Source organism: Anarrhichthys ocellatus, unplaced genomic scaffold (assembly GCF_004355925.1).
Source record: "Anarrhichthys ocellatus isolate YVR2014 unplaced genomic scaffold, GSC_Weel_1.0 scaffold113, whole genome shotgun sequence".
Taxonomy (NCBI): domain Eukaryota; kingdom Metazoa; phylum Chordata; class Actinopteri; order Perciformes; family Anarhichadidae; genus Anarrhichthys; species Anarrhichthys ocellatus.
Genome location: NW_022280143.1, coordinates 17085 through 36504, shown reverse-complemented (window position 1 = coordinate 36504; position 19420 = coordinate 17085). Strand labels below are relative to the sequence as shown.

The 19420-nt window shown below is 39.7% G+C and overlaps 1 protein-coding gene across 1 annotated transcript in view; it reads left to right on the top strand.

Moving 5' to 3' along the window:
• Window positions 1–18697, top strand: part of olfm3a (olfactomedin 3a) — a 24737-nt gene extending 6040 nt beyond the window's left edge. The window contains exons 2-6 of the mRNA XM_031876722.1: window positions 10505–10648; window positions 11072–11227; window positions 12389–12608; window positions 14036–14142; window positions 14458–18697. Of these exons, the coding sequence (XP_031732582.1) occupies window positions 10505–10648; window positions 11072–11227; window positions 12389–12608; window positions 14036–14142; window positions 14458–15135 (1305 nt within the window). The 3' untranslated portion in view covers window positions 15136–18697. The remainder of the gene's footprint in view (window positions 1–10504; window positions 10649–11071; window positions 11228–12388; window positions 12609–14035; window positions 14143–14457) is intronic.
• The last annotated feature ends 723 nt before the right edge of the window (window positions 18698–19420 follow it).

Below are 19420 nucleotides of genomic sequence, written 5' to 3'. Positions count from 1 at the left end.
CCCCCCCCCTGTTAAAACATAAATTAACTGTGGTTTATCACATCTTTGGAAAGCTGAGTTCAATTTCTCTAGCCACACCCAGGCCTGATTACTGCCACACCTGTTCTCAATCAAGAAATCACTCAAATAGGACCTGCCTGACAAAGTGAGGTAGACCAAAAGATCCTCAAAAGCTAGACATCATGCTGTGATCCAAAGAAATTCAGGAACAAATGAGAAACAAAGTAATTGAGATCTATCAGTCTGGAAAAGGTTACAAAGCCATTTCTAAAGCTTTGGGACTCCAGCGAACCACAGTGAGAGCCATTATCCACAAATGGCGAAAACATGGAACAGTGGTGAACCTTCCCAGGAGTGGCCGGCCGACCAAAATTACCCCAAGAGCGCAGCGACGACTCATCCAAGAGGTCACAAAAGACCCCAGAACAACAGCCAAAGAACTGCAGGCCTCACTTGCCTCAATTAAGGTCAGTGTTCATGACTCCACCATAAGAAAGAGACTGGGCAAAAATGGCCTGCATGGCAGAGTTCCAAGATGAAAACCACTGCTGAGCAAAAAGAACATAAAGGCTCATCTCAGTTTTGCCAGAAAACATATTGATGATCCCCAAGACTTTTGGGAAAATACTCTGTGGACTGACGAGACAAAAGTTGAACTTTTTGGAAGGTGTATGTCCCATTACATCTGGCGTAAAAGTAACACGGCATTTCAGAAAAGGAACATCATACCAACAGTAAAATATGGTGGTGGTAGTGTTATGGTCTGGGGCTGTTTTGCTGCTTCAGGACCTGGAAGACTTGCTGTGGTAAATGGAACCATGAATTCTGCTGTCTACCAAAAAATCCTGGAGGAGAATGTCCGGCCATCTGTTCGTGACCTCAAGCTAAAGCGCACTTGGGTTCTGCAGCAGGACAATGATCCAAAACACACCAGCAAGTCCACCTCTGAATGGCTTAAGAAAAACAAAATGAAGACTTTGGAGTGGCCTAGTCAAAGTCCCAACCTGAATCCGATTGAGATGCTGTGGCATGACCTTAAAAAGGCAGTTCATGCTGGAAAACCCTGCAATGTGGCTGAATTACAACAATTCTGCAAAGATGAGTGGGCCAAAATTCCTCTACAGCGCTGTAAAAGACTCATTGCCAGTTATCGCAAACGCTTGATTGCAGTTCTTGCTGCTAAGGGTGGCCCAACCAGTTATTAGGTTTAGGGGGCAATCACTTTTTCACACAGGGCCATGTAGGTTTGGATTTTTTTTCCCCCTTAATAATAAAACCTTCATTTAAAAACTGCATTTTGTGTTTACTTGTGTTATCTTTGTCTAATATTTAAATTTGTTTGATGATCTGAAACATTTAAGTGTGACAAACATGCAAAAAAATAAGAAATCAGGAAGGGGACAAACACTTTTTCACACAACTGTATGTATATGATGTCACGTATCACTCTTGCTATGACACCATGCACACAGCTTCAACATGTGGAGAAATCCAAAGCTTGACAGACCTGCTACGCCTTAGCCATAATTGGACAATCATTGTTCGGGGGAAGTACGAACGGTCAATTGTAGATTCCCAGTGCAGCTGCTGTACAGTGCAGGTCAATACCAGCCTTACATGTTAATTGTAAGCATCCGGTTTTGGTGTCTGATCTTCAAAACCAAAAGAGTGCTTCTTTCTTGTCTCACAATTTTGCACACATGTTCACCACTCATACAGTGCAGCAGTAGCCTCCAGCGACATCAAAGAGTCCACAAACTAGTTAGCCAGCTAGCTACTGTGAGTTTATATATAACGTGCTCACATGTGAAGCAACAAGGCACTCTCAAAGTTGCTGAAAGGTATTCTAAGAAACATAAAATCATTCACTGAAGTAAAAATATAGGACATAAGTTTAAGTAATTACTGCAAATAAATTGCCATATAACTTCAAAGGACGTCATGGAATACACTGCACATACTAATGAAATGGTATCAAAGAGTTTGAAGTATTCCTCTGATGGTTTTATCCTAGTAGATCCTGTAATTGCGATCATTGCTTATTGCCCCGCTGATACCAAACCAGTGTGAACACATGCGTCCTTAATTTATGCATTATGTTATTTTCCGCACACTCTTCTGCTTCTACATCAGAATGGAGGCTGAAGTGAAGAGTCTGCAGGCGCAGCTTCAACGTCCCCTTACTGACACCACTGCAGAGCATAATTAGAAGGAGGAAATTCAAAGGTTAGAAGAAATAATCAAGTGAACTAACTTTGCCGCAATCTTTTTTTAAAACAATCTGCAGGTTCCGTGACATTAACATGGAAGGAATGTCCTTTTCCATGATTCAGAAAACTTTTTTTTCTTACGTAATACTAATGAGCATACTCTCACTTACCCCGAAAAGCTGCTGAGACATGCGCATGTTGATGACATAGATTTGATTTGGGCTTCAATTGAAGAAGGGTTCTTATCCCGGTACTCTGCTCCACTAGATTTACCAACATAATAAGTAAAAATCCCAATTACAGGGCCTCCTCCTGTGAAGAGAATCCCAAAAGAGTAATGCTGAAGATGAGGGTGCTGTAAAATGTCATCAAATACACCATACTTATCTTACTAATCCTATGTTTTCATTTTGGTAACACTGATTTACTGCCTCGACTTCATTTCAGCATATTGAGAAAAAAGATTTACGTCAGAGCAATGTCACAGCTGCTTAGTATTCTGCTTGTGTATGCATGTAGCATTCAGTGTGGCCCGAAAATGTCCACTGGCTTTACTCCACCGATAATGTTTGATGACTGTTTCATTATCATCCTCCGTGGTGCTCATGACAGACGTGTCGTCTTGTTCAGCCAGAAGACTCACTGAAGCACACCTAGAGAAGAAGCACAAGGGTGCGAACGAGATAATGTTGTACCTTATTCAGGGACTGTCTAGGGCAGAATGTGCCAAGCTCCTGCAGAATTATCTATTCAATCTTCTCTTTGCTGGGGTCAAAATGGGCAAGAAGGGGGAACACCTCGAGGAAATGAATCTTCCTGCACGCCTTTCATCACAGTCACATTTGAGAGAAGCGATGGCATTTTCTTTCGCTGTGTCTTTTACCCCTCCCTCTTTCCCTCCATAGTATGCACCAGCTCTTTGTCAGTATCTTACTGGAACCTTTATGGTCTTAGGTTCATAGTTGCCAGGAAGGCTGTTGCCTGTGTTTAGCGGTGTTACGATTTGTCATAGCTGTCTGGCTGGGATGTCGGCATCAGTCTGGTTACAGAGCTGGCTGCACATGCAAGTTTATTTTCCCCTGCCGTTAGAGCTAAAATGTTAACTCATTTAAGCAGTATGATCATCAGTTACAGAACTGACATGCGCATTCCACTTCACTTGCCTCCAATACCCTGGCGGCTTTTTGTTTGGACAGGTTGATAGATGACTGGATAGATGGCATCTGTTTAGGTCTCTGTCTTGTGGCAGGCAGGACGGCAGCCTAACTGTGATATAAGATTTAGCTTTATCGGCATCACTGACACATGGATTTGTCTGTAAATGTACTAATAGGACTAAAGTTTTAATATCACACAATGCAGTATTCTAACCTGCTGAGTTGAAAGCAGGTCGATGCAAAGCAAAGTAGATGCATGACTAATTTCCAACACCTTTGTTTATCCTGTCTGGTAACTGCTTTAAAGATCTAAACAGATGATGTAAGCGAGTGAAGTTGTAAAAGCATGAATGACTTATAAGAGATGTTTTCAGTCTATCACCTTATAGCTCCATCCACCAGTTTGTCTGACAGCTGTGGGGAGGAAGGTGCCACTTGAGGAATGGCCTGCTGAGAGTAAGCTTGCACTACCATATGTTACACTCCAGTGGCAAAACAATAATAATGGCTGCCTAGAATTAGACTATTTGTGTCCATTTGTTGCCTGTCTGCAGCTCCAGATGATGCTTGGGATATTTGGATACCTCTCAAGCTGTTTATCTAGACTGTATCTATAACACATTGATTTCTGCCACTGAAGCCTCTCATCTCACCTGTGGTATTCCTCTGGGGAGTTCCTCCAATTGCCAGACCCATACAGTATAGCAAATGGAATCAGCAATCATGAGACCCGACAAAAAAATAAGTTTAAGAGACCAAGGCCATGCTCAGCAGGGCGGGGATATATTTACGGTGCAGTCATCTACAGTATATGGACTTACTGTGAATCTTGGCAGCGGCTAAAACAGATTCACTTAGCACTAAACAGAATAGTTCATCTGCTAGAGTCCAACTAGTTTTGCTGCAAAAATATATTCTATCAAGTTAGATGTGTTGTGATTTTATAGAAATGTTACTCAAGTGTAGAAAAATTCTTAAGTCAAGTCAATTGGATTATCCTCAGAACTCATTTATCTAAAATTGTTAAAAAATAACTAAAATGCATGCAACGCAAAAAAAGACAAGAAGACAAAGACAAAACAAAGATATTTTACTTTGAACTGATAATGTGCATGAAAATGTAAAGCAGGAAGCAACCCGACCTAATATTCCTCCTCTTTCACCAGTGTTTTTAAAACTGTAATCGTAAATGTCTCACGGTCACGGGTGAGGGCAAAGCAAGTGATTCGGATCTGATGACTGCAGCTAAGTCTCCCTGACATCATTCACTAACTCGGTCTTAACCATTTTACCCATATTCACCTATCCATTCACTCTCACTGCCTCATCAACCCCCTCCGAGTTTTCCTCAATCACACAAAAGCTTGATGAGGACTAAGAAATGATTAAGTGTGAAGTAGGCAAAGTAAAACAGATGTTGATGACAGAATAAAACAGCAAAATGGATTCAGTCAGGTGTGTAATTGGCAGGATACCTGTCTGCTGGGAAGAGCATGAAATCTTCCACACGGAGAAATTCATTAAAATTCTTGTTTGTGCTTTGTGGGTGCTGTTGATTTTGCATGTTTTTACCAAGTGATCCAAGATTTGGAAAATCAAGTCCACTTTTGTACAGCATGTCAGCTGTGAGTAAACAAAGCTGTACAGATGAAAATAACAACAGTGGTGGCTGGTCATTGCTGATGGAACTTAACAAATGACAATAAAATAGGTTTATCACTCAAACCTATGGTGTTTAATTCCAAGAAAACGTACATACATCTTCTATTTTAATCTAACATCTTCAATAAATGTACTTACTGGCAATGAGGAAGTCCAACTATTGCAGGTCGTAACAGGTTGGCAAGTCTACCAATAAATGATATACTTCATTTTCAGTGTTTAGAACAGCAAATACTTGCTGACAATCTTTGAAAGTTGCCTGCTTTATCTCCTGATCCTGATAATGAGCCACAAATAAATTGCTTTTTTACAAATAATGATCTTTTGTTTCTTGGAATTATACTATGAAATGTAACACAAATAATCTCCTTTTAATTGTGTTGCCTATCACGGCCACATATCTACCAATTGAGAATGCAGAGCTGCAGGCAACATTTTGGACAGACTCATTAAAAAGAAAATGATGTATGCAGAGTTGCCCTGGTTACCAGGTGGTTTGGATGGAGACACAGGGGAGGACTGGCAGTAAGGGATGGGCCTCAGGGAGTTGGCTGCGGAGAGAGATGTTTTTAATTGATGGAACCGTGCATACGCTTAACTCTGCAGTACAAACTGTACAATTATGAATCAAAAATGATTTGATTGATGTACACATAAGAACGGACGTGTCTGTGGTTATTTTGCAACAGACTGGTGCAAAAAACTCTAAACTTAGCCAGTAGATCTGTTGTGCATACTTGTGATTGGAGACTGGAGATGGAAGAGATACCTGCTGTCTTCATGGCTGTGAAGAGTCACCAGAGTAAAGGAAAGACCTTTCGCATATAGGCTGCTAGCTGTTTGTAAATTATATATATATATATATATATATATAGAATTGCTGCAGAAATTCTTTTGTAACCTTGGCCAGATCTGTGCCTTGCCACAATTCTGTCTCTGAGCTCCTTGGACAGTTCCTTCGACCTCATGATTCTCATTTGCTCTGACATGCACTGTGAGCTGTAAGGTCTTATATAGACAGGTGTGTGCCTTTTCTAATCAAGTCCAATCAGTTTAATTAAACACAGCTGGACTCCAATGAAGGAGTAGAACCATCTCAAGGAGGATCAGAAGAAATGGACAGCATGTGATTTAAATATGAGTGTCACAGCAAAGGGTCTGAATACCATGTGATATTTCAGTTTTTCTTTTTTAATAAATTTGCAAAAATATCTACATTTCTGTTTTTTTTTTGTCAAGATGGGGTGCTGAGTGTACATTAATGAGAAATAAAATAAACTTTTTTGATTTTAGCAAATGGCTGCAATGAAACAAAGAGTGAAAAATTTAAAAGGGTCTGAATACTTTCCGTACCCACTGTAGCAAGCAGACAGGATGAAAACAAACTAATATGAAGGGGAATTCGTGACAATTTGTTCATAAACTAAAGTATTCGACACATTAAGGTTTGACCTGATGATGACACTAAACAAAAGGTTAAGAGATCAGAAGTTGTTACAATTCATCCTGAGAGCAGCATAAAGGTCTGTACAAAATGTCATTGCAATCCATCCAATAGTTGATGAGACATTTCTTCACAAATGCCAGTGTCATGGTAACTCCAGAGCAAAAGTCAGGGGAGTTTAAAGTCATGAAGATACGTCGTCCGGTAATCATGACCATGTCTGCCAAATCATCAAGAAAAGGCAGAGGGGGCAAAAAGTAACTGATCACCAAAGTAACTGTGATTCATCGTCTGGGGACCATGAATATTGATGGCAAGGTTGCTAAGCAATTTTAGACTGTGGTAAAACAACGAATAAAAAAAAGCTTTCTTCCAATGGGACTACAATTAGCTACAGCAAATACAGTATTACAGGAGTACACATGCTACTTATATATACATTTATTAATAGCATATTTTAGTAACCTTTTAGCAATATTAGGCTAAGTCAAGCACTTACAGTAAACTAGTCCTGCAATAAACCCCACAGTCACACAAAACAATAAACCTGTGGCCTGTCCACGTCAGATTATGTTAAGAATACACCCAGTCCTGGTGTGGAAAACTTGTGCTTCAAGGCAGTCATCACTGACGGTTAAAATAATAACTCTATGAACCCCAGTTGTCCTTACTTGAATATATAAGTCTATTACAACACAAATCTGGCCAGAGAAGATCTTAGTACAGTATGCATAGAAACAGTCTTATCAAAAACTTAAAGTAACATTACATTTCCTCAGCCTATTAGTGTATCCTGTGTCATATAGATAGATGTATAATCAGACCACCATGGAGAGGTAACAGTTGGCCAGATGTCACTCTTGGCTTCAATAAGTGAGACTGACCTTGTGTGCAGCAATAAAAGTAATAAAGTCATGATCATTCATTATTAGTGGCTATTGGACTGTCTTACAATCTTTTAGTCAGTAAGTTGTATTCAATCATTGGGAAATAGAGGCCTGTTTTTCAAATAACAGGTCAATATCAGATAACCCTGTTGGATGTTGGGTGGATGCCATAACAAACAATTGGGCAAAATGATGGTTTGTAGTAAAGCGCTGTTACTGCTACTGCATACTCATCGTCTCTCCCTCTTTTAAGGAATCAGTGTGTAGGTTGTGTGTGTAGTGTAACGTTAGCAAGTGTGCAGTTAATTAAAGAGGTTAAAGGAGTTTGCTACTTGTATAATTTTAGATTAAAAAATCATCTCCCCAATGCTTAGGCCCCGGCAGGGAGTCAACTTCCGCCGGACTTACTGACGGGAACCCCGGTTGGCTGCAATGAAACACCTTATTATGTGTAATTTTTTAAAGAAGAAACTTCTAAAACCACCAGGAAGTGAGATTATTAGTTTACAGCCCAGTCAAAATAAATGTAAATTTTTGATTGACGTAATGAATCTGGTAAGAGAAAGCGATTTATAGAAAGTGTTAATGCATCTTCGTGCTGATTGGGCTAGTGGCCAGATAACCACAGGATCCTTTTTTGATAAAACATGGAGGAGTGATACATCTGGCTGTTGTTTTCTGGTTTACATATTGAATATTGACACAAAATATTGTCTGTTGGCAACTTCTCTTCAAAGGTATTGATGACTACTACATATACAGTAGCCTTAAAATTACCATTAGTCTAACCATGGCCAAGAAAGACTAGATCAAGAAGAGAACTACAGAGAAAACACAAATGTGTCTTGGCAACTTGTTATGTGTCTGTGTGTGCAGAACATACTGTTTTTAAGCACTCATGCGTGTGTGTGTGTGGGTGTCTGTGTGTGTGTGTGTGTAAGTCATGCCTGTGCAGAGAAGAAAACTCTTCTGCCGAGCAGCTGGTGAGAGCTTTGAGCTGCTGTATGCTGTTTTGTGAGGATGATTAATGACTAGACTTTGGCGTGAATCTCTGTGAAACCATTGTAGCCTAGGGGTCTGATCTTCTTCTATCTAACGTAGCGAGAGATAGAGCATATTGAAAAATTAGTCTTTGTCTCATCAACAACATAGTTTCATGAGTAAAATGCAATGTTATTGAACTAGACAAGGTAAAACATGTTGCTCCTTGTGTGTGATAAACTAATAATTTGGCCTAATTAAATAACTAATACTAGTCGGTGCTTGTATGGAACCACCCTTTTATGTCTGTGCTGTCATGCATTAATAAGTGATCTTTTAATCGATTTTTAATAGGTAAGCATCGGTGAGATGGACTGTTCTGTCAATGCCATATACGTATTTGCCTATTTATTTTTACTTCTGTCTGTTTTCCTTCATTTTCTCCTCAGTACATGTTGGCGCCCTTCCTGTTTATTCCTCACCCCATCTCATCATCTTATGCTTGCTGCCTTCGTATTTCTCTGTCGTGACGTGCCTGCACACATACTCTCCTACCTCTATCTCTTTCCCCCTAATTGACAGTCAAATCCTCTTTCTTGTTTTTCGTCAGCATTGTCCTGTTTTCATGGGGGTTTTTTTCAGCATACTGTTTTCCTTCATAACCACCTCTTTAACTATTCTACTTGTTCATAAACCCCCCTTCTTCCTAACTTACTTCTTCCTTTTCTTAAGATATGTCACTCAGGTTATAGTGGATGTCCAGGTTTACCATCAAAGTCCTTGGTGACAAAGAACATGAATATTTATATGAGTACAAAAGCATCTTCCGGCTTGTTTGTCTGCTTTTGGTTGATTGAAGCGTCAGCTAAATCCTTCTATTGCTAGAGACTGCATGGCCACAGTTCCTATGAATAATTGAGAAAAAGTGCTTGAAGTTACTCAAAGTTTATGTCTGAAGTTTTTAAAGTGCACTGTGTAATGTAAATGGAAACACTTGATTCTGAATGGAAAGATGTTGTGCATTGTCTTTACGTAACCCCGCAGTTTTAACATAGTGGTGTGACTGTGAAATATAGTAACAGGAAAATAACTTAAGCTAGAGTTTGAGAAAGTCACTGTATTGTCAAAAGAACCGCATAAATAAACAAAACTACGATTTTGATTGGTTATAAATGGGCATGTTATCAAATATTATACTCGGACCCATGCAGTTATGAAAAATAATGCACTGCACAAGATTGACCATACACTAAAACCCCTCATTAGCTAGGCAAAGCAGGTCTGTCAAGCCACATGTTGAAGTCTGAATGAAGAGCGATACTCTGTATATAAAGGTTTTGAGGGTGGTGCCTTTTTTTTTGGCCTTTTCCAAACCAAAAACACAAGGCGTAAAACACAGTGTAAGGATGTGTTCTGTAAATGTTAGCATGTTTGACTAATAGCTTACTAACTACATTGGTAACCCAGCATTAACATTATTTAAAAGGCCAAGGAACATGTCGTACTCTGTGGGGTTACAGGTCATGGTACAAAATAAGCTTGGTTGATGATAGCACATCCACTGTGTAGTGTTGTCTCACACAGCTGTGACTACAACCATTAAAACATGAAGGATATCTGTTTCGGTTGTCCAGGTAGGCTGTGTAAGCTGCGCATCCAAACAGTGAAGATCAGGACTTTGTTAACAAAGACATGCACTTGTCAATCCCTTCTAACAGACAGAAGACCAGGCAACATATCAACTCAACATGTAATACTAAGTACAATGTTTCACCTGTTAGAAATCTGCAAGTTTAAGGGCAGAGAGCCTACAGGTGTTTTAGAGTGGAGGCAGTCACATGTCTATACATTTTGTCCATGATCCAGACCTGAGAGAAGGCTTGACTTCCCTCAACCTAAAAAAAGTCTTCCATAACTTTTTGTTAAATGTATTTATATGTGCTTTAGGTGTATAGCCTAAAGCACTGGCATTGTCTGTATAGTTTTTTTCAAAGTGGACGCATATGTAGCACCATATCATTGTTGCTACGCTGAGAATTACTTGATGTTACCAGCTTTCCAAAGAGAACAGGTGTCACATAAATATGAACTCAATGATAATACATACGAAACATGATCTAAAATATCGATCTAATCTTAGTGCGTATATATTTGTGCTTGCAGACTATCGGCCCAAAGGAGGGCTGGCAGGTGTACAGCTCGGCCCAGGATGCTGATGGGCGTTGCATCTGCACAGTGGTGGCACCAGAACAGAGCCTGTGCTCCAGAGATGCCAAGAGCAGACAGCTCCGCCAGCTACTAGAGAAGGTAAGCGCATATAAAAGGGGATTTACACCACCCCAGTGCAGCATGAGCACACAGAAGCACACACTCTTCTGTTAAAGATGGGAATTACGAAGGGATAAAGCTTTGCAAGCTTTATTGTTCTTTTGAGGAGTGTAATGCTCGTCTTAAAGCATGTTTTTTTACGTTTTACGTTTGTTCTTTTTCAAAATTAGCCCGTCACACATTCAGGCAACACACAGCCTCACCAGGGAAAACACATCAAAGTGTCTTTCAATTTGTTGCAGCGAAAACAAAGAAGCGAGAGGAAGTCATCCTCACTTCACATGTCAAGTTTATAGTATACTTTACTGTACTATACTATACTAAACTACACTATACTGCTAAATGTTGATTTGTGACTACTAACCCTGTTTGGGGTGATTTTTGATCATTGTTTTATTCTAGGTGCAGAACATGTCTCAGTCCATTGAGGTGCTGAACCTGCGCACTCAGAGGGATTTCCAATATGTCATAAAGATGGAAAACCAGATGAAGGGCCTGAGGACCAAGTTCAGACAGATTGAGGATGACAGGAAATCCATCATAGCCCGAAACTTCCAGGTATTCTTCACTCTCGTTTAATCACTGCCTGGTTTAATCAAATGTTCAAGCGATCTTTTCTTAGTTTCTCTATATTTAGCTGAAACGTTTTCATGCGACATTCATTTCACAAATGCCATTACACTTCTTTTTGAGAGGATCGATACCCCTCTCAATGTCTTCATGGTAAATATGAGACTACAGCTATAGCAGCTGGTTAGCTTAGCTCAGCATAAAGACTGGAAACGGGGAGACTACCAGACTGGCTCTGTCTGAAGGCAACTTCTGAAAGTCACTGCTCTTGGCCAAGAAATAGAACGGCACACATCCCCCTAAAACCACTGGATGAAAACCGTTGTGTAACAATGGTTTTCATACAGAGTCATAGTTACTGCCCTAACATGAAGGTGTTATCATGTCTCCTCATCCTTTATGTCAGTGCTGATAATAGTCCCTGCTATTTGAGCTGTTGAGAATAGCCAGGATAAGAGCTGAGGAGCCTATATAACTTCTTTGTCAGCGTGCAGACCTTTTGTCTGTACATGAAAATAAAGAATACATACAAGCTGCTGCAGTTGTCCTGTGTGGATTGCACTGGACAGCTGGTATGGGAGTAGGGATATCTCTAATGTGGCAAGTTGCAAGACACTGAATGAGAACTGTGTGGAACAACCACCAGCATGGCAAGAATGAGATAAAGCCATGGTTTAAGAACAAATCTGAATAGTTAAACACAGGAATAGATATGTTTTAGTTAACCTTGTAAATACATGGTGGATAATTGTGGTTTATCACAAGTTGAAAGGGTAAATGCATGGATAAATAATGAAAAGCTAATTCCTTCATGGTTGGCTAATAGTTCCATTAAGTGCTTCATACAGCACAAGGTCAGTCTGTTTTCTCCTGATCAATAACACTGTTCACTTACTGTCTCTTGGGACTACATATGCTAACATTATATAAAGAGCACTGAAGCAACAAGGGATACGTGTTTAATTCCTAATCAGTCACCAGTGGCACAGTCTCCACAGTGGGTATGCCGTTATATTCTTTTGATAGCAAATACTGAATATGTGTGGGGCTTGCTCCTCTGTCAAACAAACTGTTTGTCCCTGACCATCACACTTATTTACATTGTACCACCTCTCTCTGTTTTCCATTCTGTCACTGTCACTTCTGCAGGAGCTTAAGGACAAGATGGACGAGCTGAAGCCCTTGATCCCTGTACTGGAGCAGTACAAGATGGATGCTGCGCTCATTTTCCACTTCAAGGAGGAGATCAGGAACCTATCGGCAGTGCTGACAGGTATCCAGGAGGAGCTTGGGGCCTTTGACTACGATGAGCTCTATCAGCGGGTCCTACGACTGGACAGCAGGCTCCGCAGCTGTATGGGCAAATTAAGTAAGTGGTGAACACTGCCTGTGTGAGTGTGCAGTGATTTTTATTGTCTTATTGGGGATAGTGCTGGCAATGGTATTGGTGAATTAATATTACTAGTGGCGTTACAATAGTGGTTGCATGATTTCATGAATTGAAACAACTACATCACTATCATAATAGTCTTTTGTCCTCATTGTATACGGCTGTTGCTGCTGCTGAAGAAAATAACCAAAGGAGAAATGTAGATCTTAAAAGACAACTCTGTAGCCTGACTTCCTTGTAGTTACGAAGTATAAGACCACAAACTAGTATGACCAGTGTTCATTACACTTCACCTGTGGTAGCAGGTAACTATTAGAATCCCACTTTTAGTTGCTGTAATGCTTTTCTCTGTTGTGTTACATCTCACACCAAAAATATGCTCCTTTTATAAAATGTGTTTAATGGCATTGTGTTTTCACCTCGATCCCATGCCATTGAAGAAAAGAAGCAATTAGTTTTTGTTCTTGTGGACATGGTGTATTGACAGCCTTCAGCTCTTCAAACATTAAGATGTTCTAAAATCTGTTAAAGAAGCCTTCTTTAAAAACCGAGAGTGGGCCTTCCTTTAACCACAAGGTTGCCGGTTCGATCACCGGCTCTTACTGTCTGCTTGTTGAAGTTTCTTTGAGGGAAACGCTGAAGCCCAAGTTGCTCCCCTCCCCGTGCACTGCTCTTAAATGTTTAGATGGATTAGATCCAGAAGTGAAGTTATATGTATGTGCCCGTATGCATATGACTATTTTAATAAAGTTTAAAGTAACATATACTCCATAATTGCCTCATATAGGTTAGAAAATGGAGCTGGTATTGGACTTGATATCTACAAACACAGCAATCACTAATCCTACAGGGAAGTCATCATTCGACAACAATTATTTTCTAAATAAGACCATAAATTGAGAAGTAAATTAAAAAAAATACTATATAGATATATAAAAATCTTATATTTTTAGTTTTGAATGTGAGTGGGTGGCACTGATTAAGTTAGCATGAAAGGTGCATCTTGTGGTAAATAAATCTAGTAAGTAAAGTATTTTATTTAATTTTTGTTCCAAAAAATGTTCTTTGCTTATTGTGCTCAAACCAAGTGTTACACATTACATGTAGCAGTTCGCAAAAAAAAAAGATTTTGATGATAAGACATGTGAGGTCCGTATATAGATAATCTTGAGGCGCATTAAAGGAAACAATATGGGCTAGGCATGAGAAAGCTGTGCTGCTTGAAACTACAAACAGCAGTTGCACCATTAAATAAAAGTTAAATAAAGCAGCTCACTGCCAGTGCCATCTTAGTATGCACAGAGGGCACACTCTCTGGTGGTACAGGCATGAAATTGGCTTGAGAATTCTAGTTTGAGACCAAAACCACCACAGCACATCTTATCGCTGCATTTCTTTATTAACAGCATGTGGGAAATTAATGAAAATCACTGGACCTGTTACAATAAAGACATCTGGAACCCGGTTTGGGGCATGGATGACTGATCCTGCAGCATTAACCAGAAACAACAGGGTGAGTTATGAAAGTAGGGGACTGCTTTCTGGGGGCTGTGCAGTGTGTACAGTATATATTTGTATTGTGTTTTTAGAATGTCAGCTAAAGATGGGATTGTCTGTTATCATGGAGTGGGTTTGATTTCTGCTAATCTATAATGATGTTCCAAAATTGCACACATTTGAAATACATGTCTGCATTATGCAAGAGAATTACATACATTTAAAAAATATATATAATTTAAATAGAGGTTGGAAATAGTTTATTTTGATGGTTGTATTAGATGTCGGCTGTTTCTCACCCCACCCATTCTCTCCATCTTCTCTGATGTAGGTTTGGTATATGGACAGTTACACTAACAGCAAGATTGTGCGTGAGTTCAAGACTATGGACGACTTTGTAGCAGGTGTGGTTTCCCGAACCTACAGCCTCCCATTTAAATGGGAGGGAACCAATCACATTGTCTACAATGGATCGCTTTACTACAACAAGTACCAGAGCAACATTATTGTCAAGTACAGCTTCGAGACAGGCAGCGTGCTGGCTCAGCGGGCTTTGGAGTTCGCCGGCTTCCACAACATGTACCCATATACATGGGGGGGATACTCCGACATTGATGTCATGGCTGACGAACTGGGAATGTGGGTTGTTTACGCGACCAATCAAAACGCTGGAAATGTCGTCGTCTCCCAGATAGATCCTGACACCCTGCAGGTACTGAAGACTTGGAACACCGAATACTCCAAAAGGAATGCGGGTGAATCATTCATGATCTGTGGGACGCTCTATATCACTAACTCTCACCTGTCGGGGGCAAAAGTTTACTACTCTTACTCTACGAAGACTTCAAGTTACGAATACATAGACATTCCTTTCCACAACCAGTACTTTCATATCTCCATGCTCGAATACAACGCCAAAGAGAGAGCACTGTATGCCTGGAATAACGGACACCAGGTAATATTTAATGTCACCCTATTCCATGTCATAAAAACCGATGATGACTCTTAAACACGATACTTTTCCAACCACGACTAAAGCACCATCATTTGTGATACAAGGACCTCCATGTTTCCTTTAGTCAAAATGGACGATGGTATCTTTACTTGCCACTACTTGAACTTTTCTAATTTGTGGCTCTGGATTCTTGGATGAACTAAGCATGGACACCAATGACTTGATACCTTACTGGAAAAACTGATGTACATTTTTTTAGACTTTTTTCTTTGCTGCTGATCTGACTGGAATGCCTTATTTGCTTTGTTGGGTATGCCAACCAAACACTCTAGAAAGCTTTTGCATGAATGTCCACATTTTGTCTGCAGTGATTTCCTATTATATTGCTGTGTTTTGTTGCAAATTTGTTCAGCTAAAAGTGTTTGCATTTCTGTCTATTTAAAAGTCTATTTAAAACTATTTAAAAATGAAAGGCAACCAACTTCTCCTTCATATTTGCTACCACATTAAGCTAGCAAATTATGAAATGTAGTAGCTCTTTTAAAGAGTGGCCTTTAAGATATTGCTGTCATGTATGTAACTGTAAGAACATTTGTATTTTTTATAAAAGAAAACCATATGAGAAGACCTGTGCATTTTCATTCAAATTAAAATATTGTACATTTCATTAAAATGGTTTTGGCTGGTAAAATGTACATCTGCTATTTGATCCATGATTGTAATGAATCAAGCCTATTCCAATCAGGAAACTATGATTCCAACACTGAAACATTAATCTGTCTTTTACGTTGTTTTTGATAAATTGAAACACAAAAAAACTGTTTGAGAAGGCAGGTTCACTGAAATGAATAAACGGGAGTCACACCCATAATTTAAGGAGGTTATTATGGTGCTAAGGATAACATGGACATACATAATAAAAATACCCCTTCTTTATATTTTTCAATATAAGGACGAATTTGAATAGATAGTGGTAACTGATGCTCGTGGTGACTATCTCTCAAGAAGGAAGTGATTTTCTTCCTCTCATCATGTGGCATTGAGAGTCATCCTTTTGGCATTTCAATCAGCATGAAGTGGCAATAAACCGCTGAGATGATTCACAGTGTTCACTAGAATTTACTTCTTCTCACCATCGTGTCTCCACAGTATCTTCAATAACAAGGAGACGTGTGCTTTATGGTACCTGAGGTTGGGTTTTGATGATTTTTTTATGGGTAAACACAGTCACGTCTTCACGCACATATAATGAAACACGCCTGAGGCAAAGCACATTTGCATGCACACTCATAAACAGACACAGACACACGGTTGGAGGTAATCTGTAAATTTTATCAACCCTCATCAGTAATCACAGGGAACTGCAACATCAGTGACTGGCCTCTGACACAGCCTACAATGGCTTTTAATTCAAATTAAAAAAAAGTTTTCTCTGTTAAAAGCAGTAAGTTAGCTAATTAGAGAAGAGATTTAAAAAATGTCTTGAGACAAGATCACCTGCAATTAAAATACAGCTTTGTAATTATCTTTGTTTTGGTTTGAGAATGAAGATTTGTTAGCCTCTGTATGGCCTTTCTGAGTCTATGGGTTTACAATATCACCTGACTATGTGATCGGGATCTTAAACAGCTCTCTCTGCTGTTCTTCTTCATTTATTGATTCCCCCATCTCGCGGTCCAGGCTACAAGTGTCACTCAGTAAAATGATGTGCATCCCCATTGTATCTCAAACTACACGATTGACAACAATGGGGAAAAATGACCAAAATCTTCATCGGGGGATCTTTATTAAATATAAAATGGCTCATGCAGAGAGCTTTATTAGCATTGATTTCTCCACTCTTCCATACACAGCATGCGGCTGTTTGGATGGCTGGACGCTTGTTCATAGAGACAGGAGCATCAGATCAAAGTCTGCATGTTTGACCACACGCATCTTTATCTGTGCTCAGCGGCTGTCACAGGATACACAACAGGCTGGATTCGCTCCAGTGGTTGCTATATCAGACTGTATCAGAACCGGCCTGCATTGACTTCAGGCTGTTGGCCTCACCTGTGATGTTTGTTTTTTGATTGGGCTCATTTGGATTCTTTTATAGTCGAAAGCTGAAGAAGTAGCCGTGCCAAGTGGGAAACTGACAAACACAGAAACCACGCTATTAGGAAGTGGCATGACCGTTCTCTATTTTCTAAATACAATAAACGGTAATTTGGATTTATGTCAGACAAGCGATCAAATTCAGAAATAAAAAATGTTAAGGCCATAGATCATGGTATAATGTAAACACAGGTGTGTTTAAGTGTGGCTATGGCTGGTCTTTGGAACCATGAACGATTCCAAAACGTACCATGCAGTCAGGCAACAGAAAATAAATACTATAGAAGATTTTTTTATGTGAATACGGTATGATAGTCAGTGATAATATGGTATCATTATTGAAAGTTGTGCATTTTGATCTGCATGTTCGCTAGTGTATTGGAGAGCTACTCTGAAAGACCATTTTCAGACCACCTTAGTCACCCCATTTAAATGGCACAAACGCCGGATGTCACCATTTACAAAAATTACTTCTCATTACAAATACAAATTCCATGTATTCACACACATAACACCCGCAGCACATTTAAAACACCATACTATATTCCCACAGTAAATTCAGAAATGCCAGTAGTTGTTTATCACACATGCTCTCTGTTGCTCTCTCATAGTTGTGTGAAGGATTTGTGGAATCTAATCGAACACGTTCTGTACCATAACGGTGCCTTCTGGTGTATTTCAGCAGAGGGGATCAATTGGGATTGTTCTGTGGTTCCTTTTCATTGATCCAGACATGGCTTTGCGGGGCTGCTGCACACCGTTCCATTTCAGCTAAATTAATGGAAGTTCCCAAGAAAAGTCGTTTTGTTCACATGCTGTAATGATTAGGTGGTATCTGTCAATAATCCCACTGAGTTCATAATTGATTTCAAATTCACCTCATCCTGGATTAGGACTACAAACCAGGCTGCTTTGAAACTTCTTCCTTCAATTCTTTTTAAAACTTTTACCTCGAAGGACTTGTGCTCAGACTCACTTTTCTGCATTATTTTGTTTTCGGTGTCATCTGTCCAGATTTGATTGCTCAGGGCCTTATGATGTATTTTAATTCCCTCGGAAGTTGGGAAGCTACAACAAAAGTGAATGTCTGCTGCACTTTTAAGTAATTTGCTTGAAGTCAACGAAAGGAGGCAGGAAACACCTGCCAGAACTATTTTACAGTCTCGCAACAAAACAACTTCTATCTTGGCTGACACATCAACAAAAGAGATTGAAGTTTCTCTGATGAATTCTAATTGTATTGTGAAATCCTCCCTGTCATCTCCTCAAAGCCCTAATGTAATATACGTTTTATGAAAAACATCCACAGCCACTTCAGCAAAGTGAAAGTTAAGGTGCCACGGTACAGTCTTGTAGAATGCTCTCTTTCTCTCTCTTTCTTTTGATCTCTCGCTCTCTTTCTGTCTCCATATTTTGGAGTTTCATAGCCAGAGGCTGTGAAATGATCTCATAGCATAGATAATTATCATGTCTCCCCGAGTAAACGTTGTGGCTCTTAAGCCTTGTAATTTAATTAATTTATTTATTATACTATATTGATCCCTTTAAGGGGGAAATTTGTCTCTGCATTTGACCCATCCCTGTATATAGGGAGCAGTGGGCTGCCAATGACAGGCGCCCGGGCAGCCTGGGGTTCAGTGTATTGCTCAGGTACACTTCGACACGTGACACGGCCCAGTCTCGGATCAAACCGTTGACCTTGCGGTTACCAGACAACCCTCTTAACCCAGTGAGCCACGGTGAAGCCAGAACATATCTGTCTATTGAAGAGGGCCGAAAGGTTGAATGAAAAACCGGACAAATTATCATATTTTACATTGCTTACGTCCCCCTTGCTATTAGTGTTTGTGTGATTCCTCGTTCTGTCTCTGCGATGGTATTTCTGAATAAGACATGAGGATGTATATAAGTTGACATATAGGCCCGGTCAGCTTTTATTCAGAATCCCATGGTCATGTAAATAACAGAAAGCATTTATTACAATCCTTTAACGATCGAATGAGTCAAGTCCTTTGGGAATGGTACATTATGTCTCAAAGAGCACATCAAAGTTCATGTTGGATTTGAAAGTACAGCCACAAGGTTGCGAGAGATGATACGGTTGAATCTTTTTTTTTATTATCTTTTGATCTGAAGATTAAAAAACGAGACAAACAAGTTTAGCTGAAAGCAATTAATCTTTAAGCAATATTTGGCTCTCGATGCAAAGTGCGATTTGAAAAGCTGACTCAATGGAAAAAAA